The sequence below is a fragment of the Synchiropus splendidus genome, chromosome 19 (genome assembly GCF_027744825.2).
Source record: "Synchiropus splendidus isolate RoL2022-P1 chromosome 19, RoL_Sspl_1.0, whole genome shotgun sequence".
Taxonomy (NCBI): Eukaryota; Metazoa; Chordata; class Actinopteri; order Syngnathiformes; family Callionymidae; genus Synchiropus; species Synchiropus splendidus.
The window spans coordinates 12,115,551-12,134,144 of NC_071352.1; the positions used below are offsets into that span (position 1 = coordinate 12,115,551).

At 43.1% G+C, this 18,594-nt stretch overlaps 1 protein-coding gene across 5 annotated transcripts in view; it reads right to left on the reverse strand.

Moving 5' to 3' along the window:
• Positions 1-16,590, reverse strand: part of LOC128751405 (SH3 and cysteine-rich domain-containing protein 2-like) — a 38,363-nt gene extending 21,773 nt beyond the window's left edge. For all 5 annotated transcript variants that reach the window (XM_053852379.1, XM_053852377.1, XM_053852375.1 and 2 more), the window contains exons 1-3: positions 16,219-16,590; positions 6,215-6,554; positions 4,139-4,233 (exon numbers count right to left, since the gene is read on the reverse strand). In XM_053852379.1, coding sequence (XP_053708354.1) covers positions 4,139-4,233; positions 6,215-6,554; positions 16,219-16,305 — 522 coding nt within the window. In that variant the 5' untranslated portion in view covers positions 16,306-16,590. The remainder of the gene's footprint in view (positions 1-4,138; positions 4,234-6,214; positions 6,555-16,218) is intronic.
• Positions 16,591-18,594: the final 2,004 nt, after the last annotated feature.

Below are 18,594 nucleotides of genomic sequence, written 5' to 3' on the forward strand. Positions count from 1 at the left end.
CGTCTTGTCTTCCTCTGTGAACCTTGTCGGTCTTGTGTGTGTCTCCCACTGTTCCTTTGTTGGTGGTGCGTCGTCCTCTGCTGTCAGGCCATTGTTTTCTAGTCAAGTTAAGGCTTCAAGTCAACTGGGTCCTGTCTTGTCACGTCAAGTCATTGTGTCTTCTTTCCTGTCAAGTCAAGTCTCCATGTCCGTTTGAGTAACTGCCTAGTCAAGTCTTCAGATCGTCTTGCCCTGTCAAGTCTCCACTTCCAGTTGAGTGACCATCTAGTCGAGTCCTGTTTCGTCTTGTCACCGTCAAGTCATCATCTCCTCAAGTTAAGCCATGTTTTGTCTCGTCACATACTGTCTAGTCATCGTCCCGCCTAATAACTGACAAGTCATCATCAAGTCAAGTCATTCAACCCTTGTCTTGTCACGTACTGTCTAGTCATTGTCTCGTCAAGTCACTGTCAAGTCAACTAATCGTCTCGCTAAGTTAAGATAAGTCTTGTCTAGTCACCATCATTGTCTTGTGTAGTCACAGTCAAGTCATCGTCTTGTCAAGTCTCCATGTCCAGTTGAGGAAGCGTCTTGTCAAGTCATTGTCTCGTTTAGTCACCGTCAAGTCATCGTCTCATTTAGTTAAGCCAAGTCTTGTCTTGTCATGTACGGTCTAGTCATCGTCCTGTCTAGTAACTGACAAGTCACCACCAAGTCAAGTCATCGTCTCATGAAATTAAGCCTTGTCTTGTCATGTATTGTCTAGTCATTGTCTTGTCACGCCACTGTCAACTCAAGTTAAGATAAGTCTTGTCTAGTCACCATCATTGTCTTGTGTAGTCACAGTCAAGTCATCGTCTTGTCAAGTCTTCATGTCCAGTTGAGGAAGCGTCTTGTCAAGTCATCGTCTCATTTAGTTAAACCAAGTGTTGTCTCGTCATGCACTGTCCAGTCATCTTCATGTCTAGTAACTGACAAGTCACCATTAAGTCAAGTCATTCAACCCTTGTCTTGTCACGTACTGTCTAGTCATTGTCTCGTCAAGTCACTGTCAAGTCAACTAATCGTCTCGCTAAGTTAAGATAAGTCTTGTCTAGTCACCATCATTGTCTTGTGTAGTCACAGTCAAGTCATCGTCTTGTCAAGTCTCCATGTCCAGTTGAGGAAGCGTCTTGTCAAGTCATTGTCTCGTTTAGTCACCGTCAAGTCATCGTCTCATTTAGTTAAGCCAAGTCTTGTCTTGTCATGTACGGTCTAGTCATCGTCCTGTCTAGTAACTGACAAGTCACCACCAAGTCAAGTCATCGTCTCATGAAATTAAGCCTTGTCTTGTCATGTATTGTCTAGTCATTGTCTTGTCACGCCACTGTCAACTCAAGTTAAGATAAGTCTTGTCTAGTCACCATCATTGTCTTGTGTAGTCACAGTCAAGTCATCGTCTCGTCAAGTCTCCATGTCCAGTTGAGGAAGCGTCTTGTCAAGTCATCGTCTCATTTAGTTAAACCAAGTGTTGTCTCGTCATGCACTGTCCAGTCATCTTCCTGTCTAGTAACTGACAAGTCACCATTAAGTCAAGTCATCATCTCATCAAATTAAGCCTTGTCTTGTCACGTATTGTTAGTCATTGTCTCGTCACGCCACTGTCAAGTCAAGTTAAGATAAGTCTTGTCTCGCCACGTCTCGTCTAGTCTAGTCACCATCATTGTCTTGTGTAGTCACAGTCAAGTCATCGTCTCGTCAAGTCTCCATGTCCAGTTCAGGAAGGGTCTAGTCAAGTCATCATCTCGTCTAGTCATCGTCTCGTCTAGTCACCGTCAAGTTATCGTCTCATCAAGTTAAGCCAAGTCTTGTCATGTACTGTCTAGTCATCGTCTCGTCAAGTTAAGTCCGGTCTTTTCAGGTCATCATCCAGTCAAGTCACTGACAGGTCTAGTCTGCTCTCATCTTGTCAAGTTTTGTTCCCGCCCACGTTCTGTGTTGTCTCTTGCGTATTGGTTTAAACCACGGGTGAACTGTGACAGTCATTAACCTTCCAGCTAAATTCCAAGGGGAAACAATTATTGTTGCCACCAAATGAGTGGCGATAAATATCGGCCCTTTATGGCGTAATGATTTCATACATCTCATTAAAAATCCTCCGCAAATGCCGGTGCTTTAAATCATATTGGGACAAAAGCTCCGGACATCAAAGGTCGCTGCTTTATCAACTCTCAAAACGTAATGTGTTTTTGCCCGACTATTATGTTGAAGCCACTGGGGAGAGAAAATTCACGTTTTGACACAGTCAGCTGCCTGAGAACACAGTGGCTGAGGATTTGTTTCAGGCGCGGCAGAAAGAAATCTTTGGAAAGGAACTCTAGAAAATGATTTAAAAACAAGGTTGTAGCAAGTTAAGCAGATGGTGGTCACGGATGGCGAGCTTCAGTGATAGAAACCTCACACCGACAGGCGGGAGAAGAGGTTGCGTAATACCAATGTTTCCCATGTTTTTAAATAAAATAGAAAACAGAAAAACGGACGACCATTTTATTCGCCTACATCCTGTCGCGATTGCTGTTGCTAGTCACAACATGCATCTGGGTCCATTTAGTTCGGGGTGTTGTGAAAGCAATTTGTATCAGTTCAGGTTTAAATCCACACGCCTGAATACTGTACTCATTTGGCATAAATACTGGATAATAAAATGGTCAGGAGTAGAGGTACAGTATCTATAAAACAGTGTGTGTGCGATAACACACACGTGTTTGACCAACTGCTTCTCCATGTGTGCGTTTTGAATGACCCTCCATCCGCCTTGTACTATGGATATCAGGACGTCATGACAGGAGTGGAGCCTGATGCTTCTTTTGAGAAGGCTGCAGTTATCTCTAGTTACTATCAGTGTGAACTCCGAGTATGCCGAGTCACACGGGGTATTTATACGCCAGCGCTGGAGAAGGTTTCAACTTGTATGAACGCAGCTAAAGACGTCCCATTCAATCCAAACATGAGCATCACTCCTGAGCGCGTCGTCCTTGTCGTTGTTGTGCTGTTCTTTAGGCCATGTGTTTACAGTGTTATACTTTTGGCTTGTTGTAGTAAACAAATGTTTTGCATGAGTGAATATATGAATATCTATCAAAATCTATACTTCATTCACAAAGAATAAATGAACCTAAGAAGATGATAAGGATATTAAGACTGTAAATATGCCATGAAACCTATTGAAATATTTCATTTTCTACGCAGTTGACTTGAATATAAACCAACTATGGATTAGAGGTTCACGATAAAAAGGCAATTTATTTCAAACTATATCTTCACTATTACTTCAATGTATTTTGAGGAACAAGAAAAACACAAAAATGGCAGAAGAAAAGAAGGTAATTTCAGTCTTTAAAAGAACATGCTATATTTACTGCTGGACATATTAGTTAAAATTCTAGTCTGACGTCAGACGGGCCATGAAAATACAGACATCCGGCCACATATGGCCCACGGGCCGCATTTTGCCCAGGTCTGGTCTAGTCACTGTCTGAAGTTCATCACAGTTGCATTATTTTTTTTATTTAAATCCACTTAAAAAAAAGGAGAAAATGCAGCACTCAGTTCCAACACATTCTTTAGCACCTCTACAGCTAAGAAATCAAATAAACCCAGTAAAAGTCCTGACAACTTTGTTTTCGATTCAACGTCAAGGAGAATCACAGACTTTGGAAATGTGAGAGGATTTCAAACCTTGAAGCGCGGTGCTTGTCTCAGTGAAAGGCCTGTCAAGTGCTTGGACAGCTACCTTGACGCGCGGCCTTCATGTAAGCAAACCAAAGCAGACGCGGTGAAATGAGAGCAGCTATTCAGCACATGAAGCGTGTTCATGTACGCCCTCCATTGATCTCATTATCATTGCAAAAGTGCGTATAATCTCCGAGCCCCTTCAATTTTTGATGTCAGATCTTTGAAGAAATGTTACGAGCTGACATTTCAGGGAAACTCTTGACAGAAATGGGTTTCCTTGGGCGTTTGGCAGACTCAACTTGATCGACGCGCTCAATGCATGACAGGGATTTAACAAGTTTTGGCACGACAACTAATAAATATTTGAGAGATCCTGCTCACCGACTGGCTTCCGTTTCCATTGCTCGACAATGCTGTTATGATTTTAGGTGAAAATAACAGTTACCTTTCCGTGACACGGCTGCTGCGACACCTCCGAAGTGCACCACAGGTGGGCTGCCATCTTGCAGGTTTTGCATCGTAGCGCTTGCTTTGAGTTACCTGGGAAAAGTGGGCAGTGAATAAGAGCATACGGCCGAAATGAAAAGCTCACACCAGCACATTTGTCTTCATCTGAGTAGAAACAAGCGCTGCCCCAGTTTTGTGTTGCTCCGCATCAACACATAATGACTTTGAAAATGAGAACCAGCTGGAGACATTTCAATCAATCTACCCGCCACTGAGGGATTTTGGAGTTCTAAATATTTGCAGGTGTTTTTCTGATACGCCAGAAATGGAAAGATTTCTGTCTCTCAGTTTGCGCTACTGTAATATATTTTATGAATAAAGCACCACTGCGTGCCTTTCGTCACACAAACCAAAGGAACAGTCTTTGTGCTTTCACTTAAGAGGAAATACTGTATATTCCGTTTAACTGCAGAGCTAGATGACTGTTTTGTTTTTAAAAATCTATAAGGTAGAAGACCACCAGATGAAGAGGCTGTGGTTTATAGAATAAACAAGCCCCTTCCCTCCTCCATTTACAGGCTTATCCAAACCACACTTGTGCTTAAAGTCAGACAGAAAATCCCTATTCATTTGTAAAAAAAAAAAACTGTAGCTACTGACACTTGGTTGTAATTTTGCCAGGCTATTTGCAGAAACAAATTGAGGAAAATGTATTTGTTTCAAATGTGTCCAGAAAGGGGCGGGCAATATGGCAAAATATATCGTGATTTATTTATTTATTTACATACTTTAAATAACTGTTTTGATTTTATCACTTCTGTTTTGCATGGTTTTACTGTTGTTTTAAGTTTCCAGACAAATCCTTCGCATTCTTTGCCTGAACTGACAAACAATTATTCTTTCTCTCCTCACATTTTGGAGCACGTTTATTTTGTTGAGCATTTAGTTTTTCCACAAAGCACACTATGATAGTCTACGAGTATCAATAAAGTTTTGAAGTGAGACGTCACGTTAGCTCTGCGGTGCAGACAGTCTTTGGCGTTGCGGGTCCGACAAGGATCCCTCCCTCCATCATTCTGTCGTGAAAGTGTGTGGTCAAATTACAGGCGCATCAGGTTTGAAAACAGCTGGAAGTTGTGCATGTGACCGGCTTCTTCTCTTCTTCATCAAGATACTGTAGCTCTACAGTAGAATGTATAGAAAGAATGTCAGCGAATCCATGTGATCTACCGCAGCCCTTTCTAGAACAGTTTGGCGACCCCTGGTTTAGAGGTCTCAACCTCCGCATGTTTTTTGTTTTTTTTTTAACTGCGGGAGGAATCTGGAGTGCCCCAGTGTTACACCGCCACACAAGCACGAGGAGAACATCCAAACTCCACTGAAGTGAGTGAGGTTGCCTTGACCTGGAAGTGAATTGAAATATTTGCCACACCCACATTTAAGAAGGAAAATCATGTTCATATATCAGCCGCAGTCACTTCTAAACTAGTTTATCAAATGGGGTCCAGCATGGAGACTGACTCATGAATCAAACTGGGCAGTGTTCTGGACTTGAGTCATGAACTCCTCATATCTTTTATTTACATTAAAGCGCCCAAAATGTGCCGTTTTTGTGAGCTGCTGCTTCTCGTCTCCGGTCATACGGGTGAAAACAACGCATTTTGAGCCTGTAAAATTACATAGCCGTGTCACTGTGTAAGCCACAGGGTTCATACCGCGAGGAAAAAAGTAGCCAGTTATAGTCAGGACACCTGCAATGTACTCATCCTCTTTATGCCTCATGAAACTGTCTCATGCTCAAGTCTTTTGTCATCCATTATGAATGCATTATTCCAAATCATTAGCATGCAGCTTTCTGACCTCACTCTTGCAGTTGAACAACCCCTCCTCTCTCCCCCACTTCAAATGGCTTTGCCAGGATAAATCTGAGTCATAATATTTGCCATTTATCTTAGGTTTGCAGCAAAAGTGTCGATGTAATTAAAACGGTATAAAAGGAACGGTCCCAAAACTGCTTTGGGCGGAAAGAAAAAAAAATCTAAAAATAGAACTGGAAGTGGATTGAGCTTCTTACCCACTATCATGTGCTTGCAGTGCTGGCAGTTGGTGGGCTTGCGAAAGACATGGTCTTGGAAATAGTGGGTGATCTGAGGTTTGACGGGCAGCGAGGGGGAGAGGCTTAAGGAGGGAGAGTGGGATGAGATGGACGGGTTGGGACTGATGGACGGAGACATGGACGGCGAGTGCTCCCCGACCAGAGGCGAACTCGGCAACAGAGGAGGAGACGGAGGCGGAGGGTCTGTGATGAAGTCGGAGGGGAGGCGTGCGTCGCTGTAGGATCTTTGGAAGAAGTTCTCCACGCTTTTACTGCGCATGATGGTCTTGAAGGACAATGAGCGCTTCAGTCGCTGGAGCTGTGAATGAAGAGGACACCAGCAGTCAATACACCGATGGCACGCTGAGACTCAAAACGTTGGAAAGTTTCTGGTGAATTTGTTCACAACAAGAACCTAAAAGTATTTATTTTGAAAGCAGTTCAATACTGTGAGTCTCTCCTTTGCTACCATTACAACACAAGAGCGATGACTGATTCAGGATGCCATTTGCTCCTGCTCCTGCTGTCTCCACCAGCCTGCCTCCCACCCCGCTGGTCTCTGCATGTCTGGTGCGATCCTCAAAGCCCTGCTTTTGCAACTTTTCTCTCTCTTTCAAAGCATCTGCTCCATGCTTCCTGCGGTTCCTGATTTTTGATTCATGATCACAGCAGACAGGATGATGTATAGAAGACGCTGAGTTAGGAGACTGTCACAACTGCGCCGACCAGGGAGGCGGACTAGTGCTGCCTCTCCATGCCAGGATGAGTCTGTTGAAGTATTTAGCGATGTGAAGAGCTTCTTCAGGATTCACTATGATAGTGTAGAAACGTTGCTTGAGGGAGCAATTGCGTCTCAACTCTGACTGAGGCATGTCTTCTAGTTTAGCTACCCAGGAGAAGATGAATAGATGCTTCTCAGTATCACATGCTGCAGGCGCACTTCTGCTAACAAAAGATAAACCTTTCCTCCTGGAGGACAATCATGGAAAAGCATAAAGAGGTCCTGAGTGTGAATGGGCCATTCTTGATGGTGATAAAAGCAGAGCAGACAGCATACACAAGCCTATTATCTCCCAGCAGCTTATAGTCAAAGCCCCTAATCTGATGTGGCCCGGGTGTTTCACTAAACATACATTTATATGGAGCCTTTTTGTGTTTCCATATTCTTCTATTAGTGCTTTCCTTGGGGAGCGGGCATCTGTTTCCGACCCCGATATTGAGTGAGCGGGGTGTGGCCCCGTCGCTCCGGGTGAAATGAGCAGGCAGATAATCGGGAGGTCCAGTGACAGTGGCAAACGTGTTCCGTCTGCACTCGCCTCGCTCCCAGCTAAACACAATCACTTTTCAGGGACATGCTGTTTACAGCTCAGTGTGTCTGTGAGCAAGAAATGAAAACAGTTTGTCTATCGAATTGGTCTGTCTCCGTGTGTGTGTGTGTGTGTCCGAGCCACACACACACGAGATGAAGCCAGTGGAATAAAAAAAAGTTTATCTTGGAAAAATTCCTTTTGACTGATGAAAGCAAGGATTGCGATGAACATTGTTTTCGGATGATGTCACCAAGATCAACTTGCATTTATGCCCTTTTGATTCAGGTATTAACAAGCAAAGCACTAAGACAGTGCAGACCTGCGCCAAGGAGCTCAGTCCACATGATTATAAAACACATGACTAGATTTATTTTACTGATATGACTGTATGCTAGTCAAACAGAATATAAGTTTCAACTCTCAACTTTATCAGTCACACTCTTGACAGACAAAGGAACCAACAGCAACAAAAAAACATTTGAGATAATTCTATCAACAATTGCTGGACATTCGTGGAGTGGGAAGTCGACTGGGTGTGACTACAAAACTGAGTTCAGTACGTTCCAGTGGTCGAAAACTAAATGGCAACGTCCATGAAAGCTATTCTCGTACATGCCCTGACCAGATAGAAGGAATGTCTTGATGAATATGCTCCATTTTCAACCACAAAACCTGAAGAGGCAACACAAATTTGTCCGATATGTCCGCCATTTTTCATTGATTCAAAACTTCAGCCCCCCGTTTACGTTCAGCGAAGCCATCTTGGATTGCGTACTTCTACGATTTGGTCACTTGGAAATCCTGAAATCCTCAATAATTGGGACAACACATCTTCACTCTCATGGTGTAATATAATGATGTTGAGAAGGTGGACTTTGGCGTCCTATACTGACAGCGAAGGCAGCCTTCAGCATTGCATGTGGACGCATTACTTTAGGTTTTTAACTGAAGGACGTGTTCTAACTTCCACGGCTTGTGTTCTCACTGTGAGCAGCATAAAAGACAGATGACGGTTGAGGTTAGATAAGGCATTGGATGGCGTTCTATATGTAGCGTGTCATGTATTACTTAGAGCCCCTCAAAAGGCCAAGCACTCAACCCCTTATGGGAAATGCCCAGAGCATCAGGATAATGCCTTCAACAAAAAGGTTCCTCAAGTCAGTCCAAAAGAAATCTGAGTCCACAAACATTTATACAAGGTCACAATAAAAATATATCTGTTGTAAGTTCTGGGTGGTGAACCAATCGCGAAATTGCTGTTCCTTGACATACAGATATGAGAGAGCGTTGTGGACTTTGAAGTGCCGCAGAAGAAACGGTGGAGTCCAGAAGAACAATGGACAGCATCAACTCGATGATCTATGGGAAAGATGGTGCATCACAATAATGTCAGATTAGGTTGGTCATACTGTTCACATGGGAGCACTTGCAAATGCATGGTGGTAGTGGATTCACTGAGTACCTCAGAATTATTTTTAGATTTTTAACCCTAGAAAAAACTCTGCCACAGAGCTGGTACCAAGTAGAAAACACCAACTTGGAGACCCTAACACTTCAATTCATTCCACCCATTTTACATATTTTGTACAGCCGATCATGAGTCACTAACAACCGTAACTGACAATAAAAGGCCCTTCAGTCACCACCATCATAAAATGTCTTCAAGCGACTCCAGACATGGTTTAAACTACTCCAATTTCACAATCACTTCTCATGGAATGAGGGAGGCCAGCTGTCCATAGGAAGAGGAAAGCATTTCTGCTACATAAATGGCATGATCTACTAATGTTGATACCATATCCCAGATTTACCCAACTTTATTGATATCCTTGAAGCAGCGTCTCTTCTGTTGTGGGTCTCACTTCGACAGGCTGTCTCGGCAGACCAGTAAAAGCCCATAATTTTCCCATCAGCGATCCATGCACCAGTCCCCCGGAGCACTTGTGTAGCTAACAAGAATGTCCACAATCAATGCGTCCACATGAGAGAAGGACAATAATTCAATGACAGAGCTTTTATGTCCCTCAGATGCAAGGCTCTGCGAGTCAAGTGCTTCGTCGGGTCAGAATGTCGCTGGGCTTGGGCAGAAATATGTGATGAGAAGTCAATTATGGCATGATGATAAATACATTTTATGGCATGGCTCAAGCTGTATCACAGGCCGCATTTATATCACAGTCATCTAACAACAGCATAGTTCTGTCAATGTCAATACTTCAAAGGAGCAACCTAAGGATTACTGTACATTTAAGTCATGAATCGAAAAACACTAGCTCCCTCTACATCAAAGCCAGAAACAGAAATTCAAAATCCTGCTTACAGTCTTAAACCTTCCATCCATTAAGCACCAGAGCAAAAGCAGTGTTTCCCCACCTCCAGAGCGAGATACATCCCCCCATACTTTTCAGATACAACTCCCCTGAGTCCAACGCCAGAGGCTTGCTAGAAGCGGTCTTTGAGATTTGCAGGCTATATTTTAACATATTATAATATGACTGCAATGAATCGTTGGGACCAAACATTTAATGCCACTGTCACCGCACAGACAGACTGATGAATCCCCGACTGCTGGTTGGGAGAGGAAGCAGTATGTTAACAAGCGTTCTGCATCTATTTACTGATCTCTCTGGACACCAGCACCCAGTCATTCAGTTAAGCTGCTCAAGTCTGCTGACAACACCCAGGCGGTTTCCTTCCATTAACTCACTGAAAAAAACATTTCTCAGGTGTAAACTTTGTGTCAGATTTAGTCACATCGCCTCTCACTATCATTGTGCAACTCTCAGTTATGTATCGACTCAACATATCTGGGAGACATTTATTGTCCAGTCTTAATTTTAATCTTCATATATTCTAGTTTTCTACCTCAGAACAAAAATGTTTCGGCCAATATTCAGTTTTTCAATTCCTATATTCTTTTTTTCAGCCAACATTTTTTTTCAGCGCCAATGTAAGATGGCCCCATTCTACACCAACTATTGTGCAACGTTGAAAGCCTTGCGTGAAATGGAGAGTCAAGCCACGGCAGAGCTGTTGTGTCTGGTGTGACAGGGACCAGCATTTTGATACCGGGGAAGTCGGTTGTGCTGCCCAAACACTTTCAGCAGACAAGTCCATAGACATTGTGGAGGCAAAAATATACATATTATTCTTTCTAGGTTGATTTCACTGGCTGCTACGAACATAAAATTTGAATACTGTCGATCGGATCGGTTTGCGTCTGAGTGTGAAGTGGCTGGTGGCTACAGCACATCCCATAGGAGGTTGCAGGTTTGATTCTGGTGTGAGTCTTTTAAATTTAATGCAACAACAAGGCCCTTATGGCTGGCTATCTATCTATCTGCAGAAAGCAAAGCACTGCCATGGGGTCAGCATATTCCCATCGAGACCTGACCTGCGAAATGAATTATTAATTCGCCATCGCTGGTGCCTTTTTAAACCACTAACATCAAACCCCGCCGTAACATCTCTTACGGCTGTCTTGCCCACTTTTGCCTCTCCATCACCGGCATATCAGGAACCAAACGGCCAGGCAGCAGCTTCTTAAGTAAGTCCGAAAACGTAATGAGTCAAAGTTTAAATTGTTTGCGGCCGATTTCATAAATGCTGGCGTGGCCCTGGACGAATGCCAGCTCTAATTTTAGAGCTAAAAAAGCATAAATAAATGGGTGGTTGGCTCAGGATGAACAGAAAGTAAAAAAAAGAGAGAAATGAAAATGTTGGAAAGAAATGTTCAAGTAAATAATTTGATTTTTATCCACTTTTATGAAGCTGTGTATGTTTGTTATGAGAGGATATTTAAATAATCACACAGAGAAATCGCAATTCAGACTTTTAATTAAATTAAATTAAATTAATTAAAACTTTAATATAGCAACATTTTTCACCGGGAGCTGACTGGCACTCTTCATCTAGTGTGCAGCCATAAGTTAAGTGCAGTTTTGTCCTTTAAAAAAAGAAGGTTGGTGTGACGTAGAGTTTTGCATCAGTACCTTTTTCTCTTCTACCAAGAAGGTTATGTCTTTGGCTGAATTGTATTTCTCCATCCAATGGTGGGTCAGGACCTGAAGTGCAAGGTTGTATTCTGTGGGATGCAAGAATCTGGTTTGACTTTATAAAACTACCATTTGGCCGGTATACTGTGTTGTATACACCTGGTTTAAACTGCACCGCATTTCTTGAATATGTATTTAAATAGAGAGGCGTAGGCGTAGAATGTTTCCATGGTCTATTTCAATGGATATTACGTTTTTCTCTAATGGGTGGCAGGCAGAGATAGGGTGAGGAATTCACTCGGGAGAGACTCGGAGTAAAGCCATGGCAGTGGCAGTGGAGTCGAGTCAGTTGAGGAGGTTCGGGCGTCTCATGAGGATGCCTCCTGGGCGCCTCACTTTGGAGGTGTTTTGAGGAGGTGACCGAAGGCTCAACCCAGGACCAGGTGGAGGGATACCAGTTGGAACTGGTGGATGTTGCCCGGGATAAGGTCTTTTGGCCCAAACTTTCGAAGCTGCTGCCCTGGCCAAGGATTAGCGGACGAGGATGGATGGATATTAAGTTCTAATCCAATTCTAGCCACTAGGTTTCATCGCCAGTCTCCCCGTGGGCCAAAGTCAGACACATTAAACACCGCAGTTCAATACAACAACAGAAGCAAAAGACTACTACAGTTATTAGAGTGATCAAATTAGAGGAAGATCAGAAAACATACAGCTCGGCGCGACAGAAAGAAAACATGAAAACAAAGCGTGAAAACAGCTCTGCTGTTCATCTGCATGCAGATCTTCAAAACTCTTTCATGTCCTGACACTTTGCTGCTCAGCTACAATTTGTCATTATGCATGGCAGGTTCCTGCTCTGCATACAAGATATGAGATGCATAATCACACGCTGGTTCCTTCTTAGTGTCACCACACACACTCATGGAACACACACTTCTCATGCAATCTTCCTCTTCAATGCTGTTGAAAAATAAGCTACATTTATTACAGTCATCGTGAACATCGCCGCCACAGTCAGAGTGTAGCATCAGCTAGTGTTTTTGCAGGTCGCAGTCTTCACCAACACCTTTGCCGCCTGTCAGTCAGAAACCATCAAAGGATTCATTACTGAGGACCTCAGGCGTTCTCTTTGAGGTATTCCCAGGCTTTCAGTTGCTATATAACCACGGATCGCTAATGAGAAGTGAACTTTAGCTGGCTGTGTGCATGTGCTGATATATGTGCGGATGTGAAGGCACCAGCGGTGAACTCCACTTTTCTTTTGGGTTTAGAGAATAACACAGTTCCTGTTCCACAAGTGGCTGGCTTACATTACTCAAAGCATTTTCTGAAGGCATTGTTCACTTGGTTGTGTAGCATTTGTAGCTAACATCCAATGAAGCAGGAAAAGGTTACACACTAGTGCAGCACCACATGCTTTCGACCTAGACACAGTCAAGCTGGGCACGAGCCCTAAGCGGCAGCTGCATCGCTCCAATTTCCAAACCCACTCATAACTGGTCGCACTTGCAGCCAACTTGAAGCTATATTCCCTGTGAAGAGAGTTTTAAGTACCGTAAACTCCAGACTCTAGAGCGCACCATTTAATAAAGAAAATAGATCTTGTTCATACAAAAGGCGCACTATAAGCCGCGGGTGCAGTGGTGCTGTCTGCGCCGTAGAAAGCTCAGTGGTGCTCTCGGCTTACGAGAAGCACTTCCAAACTAGTTTTGAAAACAGCGTACAGCGTGGAGACAGACTCATCAAACACTCACAAACACGGCAATGTTCTGAACTTGAATCACGCAAACACGTGGTTGAAACTAAGGTAAATAAATCGGTTTTGTGTGTGGCTCAATATTTTGGCTGCATGACGCTTTTTAGCCTGTAAAAATCCATATATTAGCTCTGTCATTGTATAAGCCGCAGGAAAAAAAAAGTCGGCTTATAGTCCAGTGACAATGTGACTCTTATCTATAGAGTCAGTTTAATTCATTAAACCAGCAGCTGGAGCCTAAATATTTTAATAGTAGTTCACCTAAAAACCTCTTCTTTTTGCTGACAAATCCATGTTGAGCATGGCTGAAAATTCTAGATAGAAATACTTCACTTCAGTGCAATGTATTTTTTGACTTCAAAACACTTGTTCTTGCTCAGTGCCTTCATCAGTCCAGCATTGTCTGTTGTCGTAGTTGGTGAATCAGCAGTGAGGTTTTCAACAGATGGATTTGAAAAAGCCGATCTGTATCTGTGCTCCTGGATCTCAGATGAGGAAGCTAAAGAACCAGATGACACTGATCCCCAAAGAGTGAGACACAATTGGCCAGTGACTGTGGCTCATACGTCCCATCTGACTGCTCTGCCACTTACTTCTGTGCCAGAGTTGGTCATAGACCAGTGGATCGTAGTGAGCCAGAGAGAATGACTGCACTTCCCGTGGAGCCCTTTGGCACTGTTTTCAAACATTTATTTTTCAAGCATTTTTTTTTTTTGTCTCCTGCTGGATGATTTCAGGGAGCCGCGTCTGTTGTCAGAGAGCAACACTCTCTTTTATCACTCTTATCTAATTAAACACACCATGAATCCATAGAGCTGCTTCCCTCAGATTAGATACAATCCAAATGTTGCCTACAGGCTTTATTTAGGGTTTGCAATATATGAGGGAAAAGATTGTCGGATGCTTGAATATGTCTACGGATCAAACAGCGTTCCATATGCATCGACCAAGCCGGCATTAACCTCAATAGTACAGTAATTCAGGCAACTCTCCCACGGCAAACATCCAGCCGTGACTTTGTGAACGGGAGACATTTCTGCGATGGTTTATTGAAGAGTGCAAGAGCTGGAATTGTAATGTTTTTGACTCAGATCTGGGAAGTCGGCGGGTGCGAACTGGATCGATGGGCAGAGCAGGGGGAGAAGCGGTGCTGGGGATTGAATGGCCATGATGACTTCATGGTATAAATGGTCGTAATGTGGTGAAGCTCCAGCGGCAGGCGACTCTTCTGAATACCAATCGGGACTTCTGGGCCGGACTTTCACTCAATTACCGGATGAGACTGGGAGTCCAGCTGAGCCTTGTTAGTTGTTTCTCGTGGCTCTGAGAGACAAATGCCACCAAAACACATGTACGATTTAGATTAGAATCCCGGCGCCAAAAAGTGTTGAGAGACAAACTACATGTTGCCATAAGTAGAAGCATGTAAACAGCTAACGCGTGGAGCGGCGAGAGGAGGCACGCGCTGCTCACAAAGACTCAGCTGTGCCAGTGTTGCATCAGCAGGTCAGGTACAATGAATCAAATGACCTAAAATGCTTCTGCCGGCTGTCATTTGAAAGCTTGCTGTTGGAGGCCAGCCACTGAAATGACTGTTTATCCACGCTGCACACAAATGAAATTGAGTCATAACATAACACTCTCTAAAGACACTTGAGGCGCTGAGATTACAGCGTGCGGCGGTAAGAAGCGTCTGAATAGAACACGTTCTGACTGTCAGGTTGAGGATTGTTTGAATTTCTTTCTTGCAGCCTTGAATAGAGTGAAAACACTCAGGAGGAACGTTGAAATGTAAACTGTGTAAGGTTCCTATGTCATCCACACAATAGGTCATGTGAATCTTCCCTATTTATACTTTCATTCAGTACCACTTTTTGGGGGAGAAAAATAACACTTGACAAGGTGTTGCTCAGTGTTCCTGAAGGTATCCAGAAGAAGGTGCCCTTTATATGTGTCCCACTCACATTGCCCACTTGAATTCTGTATTATTGCTGTCATCTGTTCGGAATTCAACACTACTTTTTGAAGCTCTTGCTCGAGGTTTTGAGGAAGTGGCCAGGATGGGGAAGTTGGGACTACGTGGTGGAGTTCAAGTATGTTGGGAAACGGATGGTGTGGTCAAGCAGAAAAGGGCAGGACTCTCACCCATGTTCCAGGTAGTGACTAAAACATGAGTTCTCTGCACAAGTGGACTGGAGTGTGAAAAAACTCCATGCAGGAAGGACTCCAAGCACAAACACTGGGTGCCTCCTGGGCAGCTTGGTGAGGTGTTCCACGGAAGTCCAATCAAGTGGAGGTCCAGGGACGACCCAAGACACGTGGGTGAGCTCAAGTCTCCTGGAACACATCTGTATTCCCCAAGAAGGTTTCTAGAGGGGATGGAAACTTTACTTTTCCTCCCACCCCCACATCAACTGCGATGGTTGGATGGTGAGCTAGGATGAGAACAATGTTGAAGACCACGTCCAGCAAGACCAAGACCATGGTTCTCAGTTGGAAAAGGTGAGATGTTCAGTTTAGGATGGGGTTAAGACTCATCCCGAGATGAAGTTGAAGTTTGTTGTACGGAGCGTGAGATTCACTAATGGATCGGTGCTTCAAGGAGACTGCGCTCAAGTTCATCGCACATTTGAAAGTGGCTAAACTTCGAAGCATAAATAAGAGTGTGGCAGTACGCAGTATAAATAATTTCTCTGAATCAAGTGTAGCAGAGATATTGAAGATAAAATGGGAATAACACAGCTCAAACAGCAGAAGTTATTATTGAGAACACCCCAAGAAAACTGTTCTATGGCTTATAAAAATATACATGTAACAGGTCTAAAATGTAACCCAAACTGTGGACTAGTTGACGGACTATTCCTGACCGTTCTGTAAAGGACAGCAAAGTAAAAGGAGGTAGTGACTTGCGCGACTTGCCTTGGACGACACGGGCTGGATGGGCACGGTGCTGGGAGAGCGCTGAAGCTGCGTGTCGCTCTCCATCTCATTATTCTCTGTCATCATCGGGGCCAGGAAGAAGAGTCACTTCGGACTTCAGCAAATCTCTTCACAACCTTCTCCACGTGGAAGACCTTGGGATGTATCCATTGAAAACAGCGCGTCTCCAAGTCCAGATCTGACGCGCCGTCAAGTGGACGCGTAAAAGCCACTTGGGTTTCACACACACACAACAAAATAAAGACTTTTGTCGTTTTAAATCATGTCAAGGCGCGTCATAGAAGATTCAAATAATTTAAAAAAATTGTCAAACGGCTTCATCCAGAAAAGGGAGGTGGGGACGTGAATAAAATCCAGTGGAAACTGAGCTGCGAGGCAGTGAACGCTCTTAAATTTAAACCGCATCGGAGGAACGCCTTCCTGTGCGTCCGTGGATGAGGATTGGACAGATTTTTACAACTGTGCCAGGATCCACGCGCGTCGTCAGCAGACGCAGACGCGGGAGGAGGAGTGGGGGGGTCGTGTGAAACTAAAAATAGAATCAGCGTGACATTGATAGACGTGAATCGGACAAATATTACGAGTGGCGGATCAAAGAGAATTGTGTGCTCGGTTGGGGTTATTTGGGGTAAAGCAGATTTCGTTATTTGTTGTTGTATATGTATATTTGCTGCGATTATTTTATTCCTGACATTGATGGACCTTTGTGGCACTCAGTTTTGCAATAAACCATTGACATTAGTATAATTTTATTTAGTTATTTCTGCAGGATATTGTGATGTTATACTTGCATTCTTTTTATTTCAAATGTGCAAACGCAACAAACTGATGTTGATCCTCCACAAATTTCCACAAACAGCTGTATTATCCCAAAATACAGTATTTTTTTAGGAGTTATTTCAGTCCAACAGAGGGGTTTGTCATTGCTCGGCAAAATCACCAGACTCATACATCTGTGTGATAAAAGCTTCAGCGGTAAAATAGTTTTCTCCAAATAGTTTCTTTTAAGTTGATGTGGGTGATTGCAATATATATATATATATATATATATATATATATATATATACACACACACACACACCAACAACCCGGCTTGTGACTGCGAGCTGTGACACATTGGCAGTCAGACTGGACATCGCCTGAACGTCTGACCAGTCCATGCAAGTCATGTTCTTTGAACTGAGAAGAGGCTGTGAGCACCAGAACAGCAAACCAAAAATAGCGCCCCAATGTTCATCTTATAATTAGTTAAGCATTTAAATTCATGTTTCACTGTGGTGTTTTGCGACCCAAATTATGACACAGTTCCAATAGCCAAACCTCTATTCAGGCATGAGAGAAAGTTGTTCTATTAAACTCGCTCATTCCCACAGGTCAAGCAGAGGTCATTTGTATGCACAGAGCTGTAAACACACTGCAGGCTGATTTTGGCACGTTGAGTTCAAATGTTTGCGCTTATTCCCCACAGTCACGTCGCAGAGAAATCACTTTTAAACTGTCTCTTTCTGTTCGTACTGAGCATGTCAAGCAGCCTGCCATTTAGGTATAGGAGTTATGTTTATCAGCAGTAGAAGAATCATTAGAATCTGGGAGGAAAGAGACACAAATCCTAGTCTGAAGAACAGTAAAGGGGCAGGTGTCAGTAGTATAAAGTAGTATAGTAGTAAGTATCGATATTGCTGGTGGAATGCAGAGAAACTAGTTCCATTGTTCAGTCGTCTTCAATACATATTCTTTTGATGATGTATCATTGAAATATATTGAATTTTAATTGAAAAAAAAACATCTCTATTCTGGTCATTAAATGAAAGCTGTTTTGCTGAGTTTTTTTTTGCATTTTAAGATCCTTGTTTTCAACAATGACTACTGTGTCATTAGAGTTTGTTGTGCTTTGGTCTCAATCCATGTTGCTTCAAGAAATTAAAAACAGAAGCCGCTCATTTACAATAAGTACAGTAATTTTTCACGACAAACCACTTGGGGCATTCTGACCAAAAATCGCGTCCCAAAGTAATTTTTCACCATCATTTTGGCCAGTCTTTTTTTTTTTTGTCTGGATTGTCCAGTAACGTTTTTTTTATGCATTTGAAATACTGTTGATAGCAATGAGCTCAGTCGGTCAGCAGGTGGCAGTAGCCCACACACACAGCACCACAGAGCTCATGAAACATTTTCACATTTGTTTTTTTTTTTAATTGCATTTTTTCTCCACAAGCACTTTTGATTACAATATTAATGTTAATATACTTCAGTTGCCATGTCATCTGGCGCACTCTTTTTTTTTTTTTTTTTTTTTAAAGAAAACCTTTGCTTGCATTCCAGGTTTACACCTTCTTAGAGTGTGTCAGGAGCAAG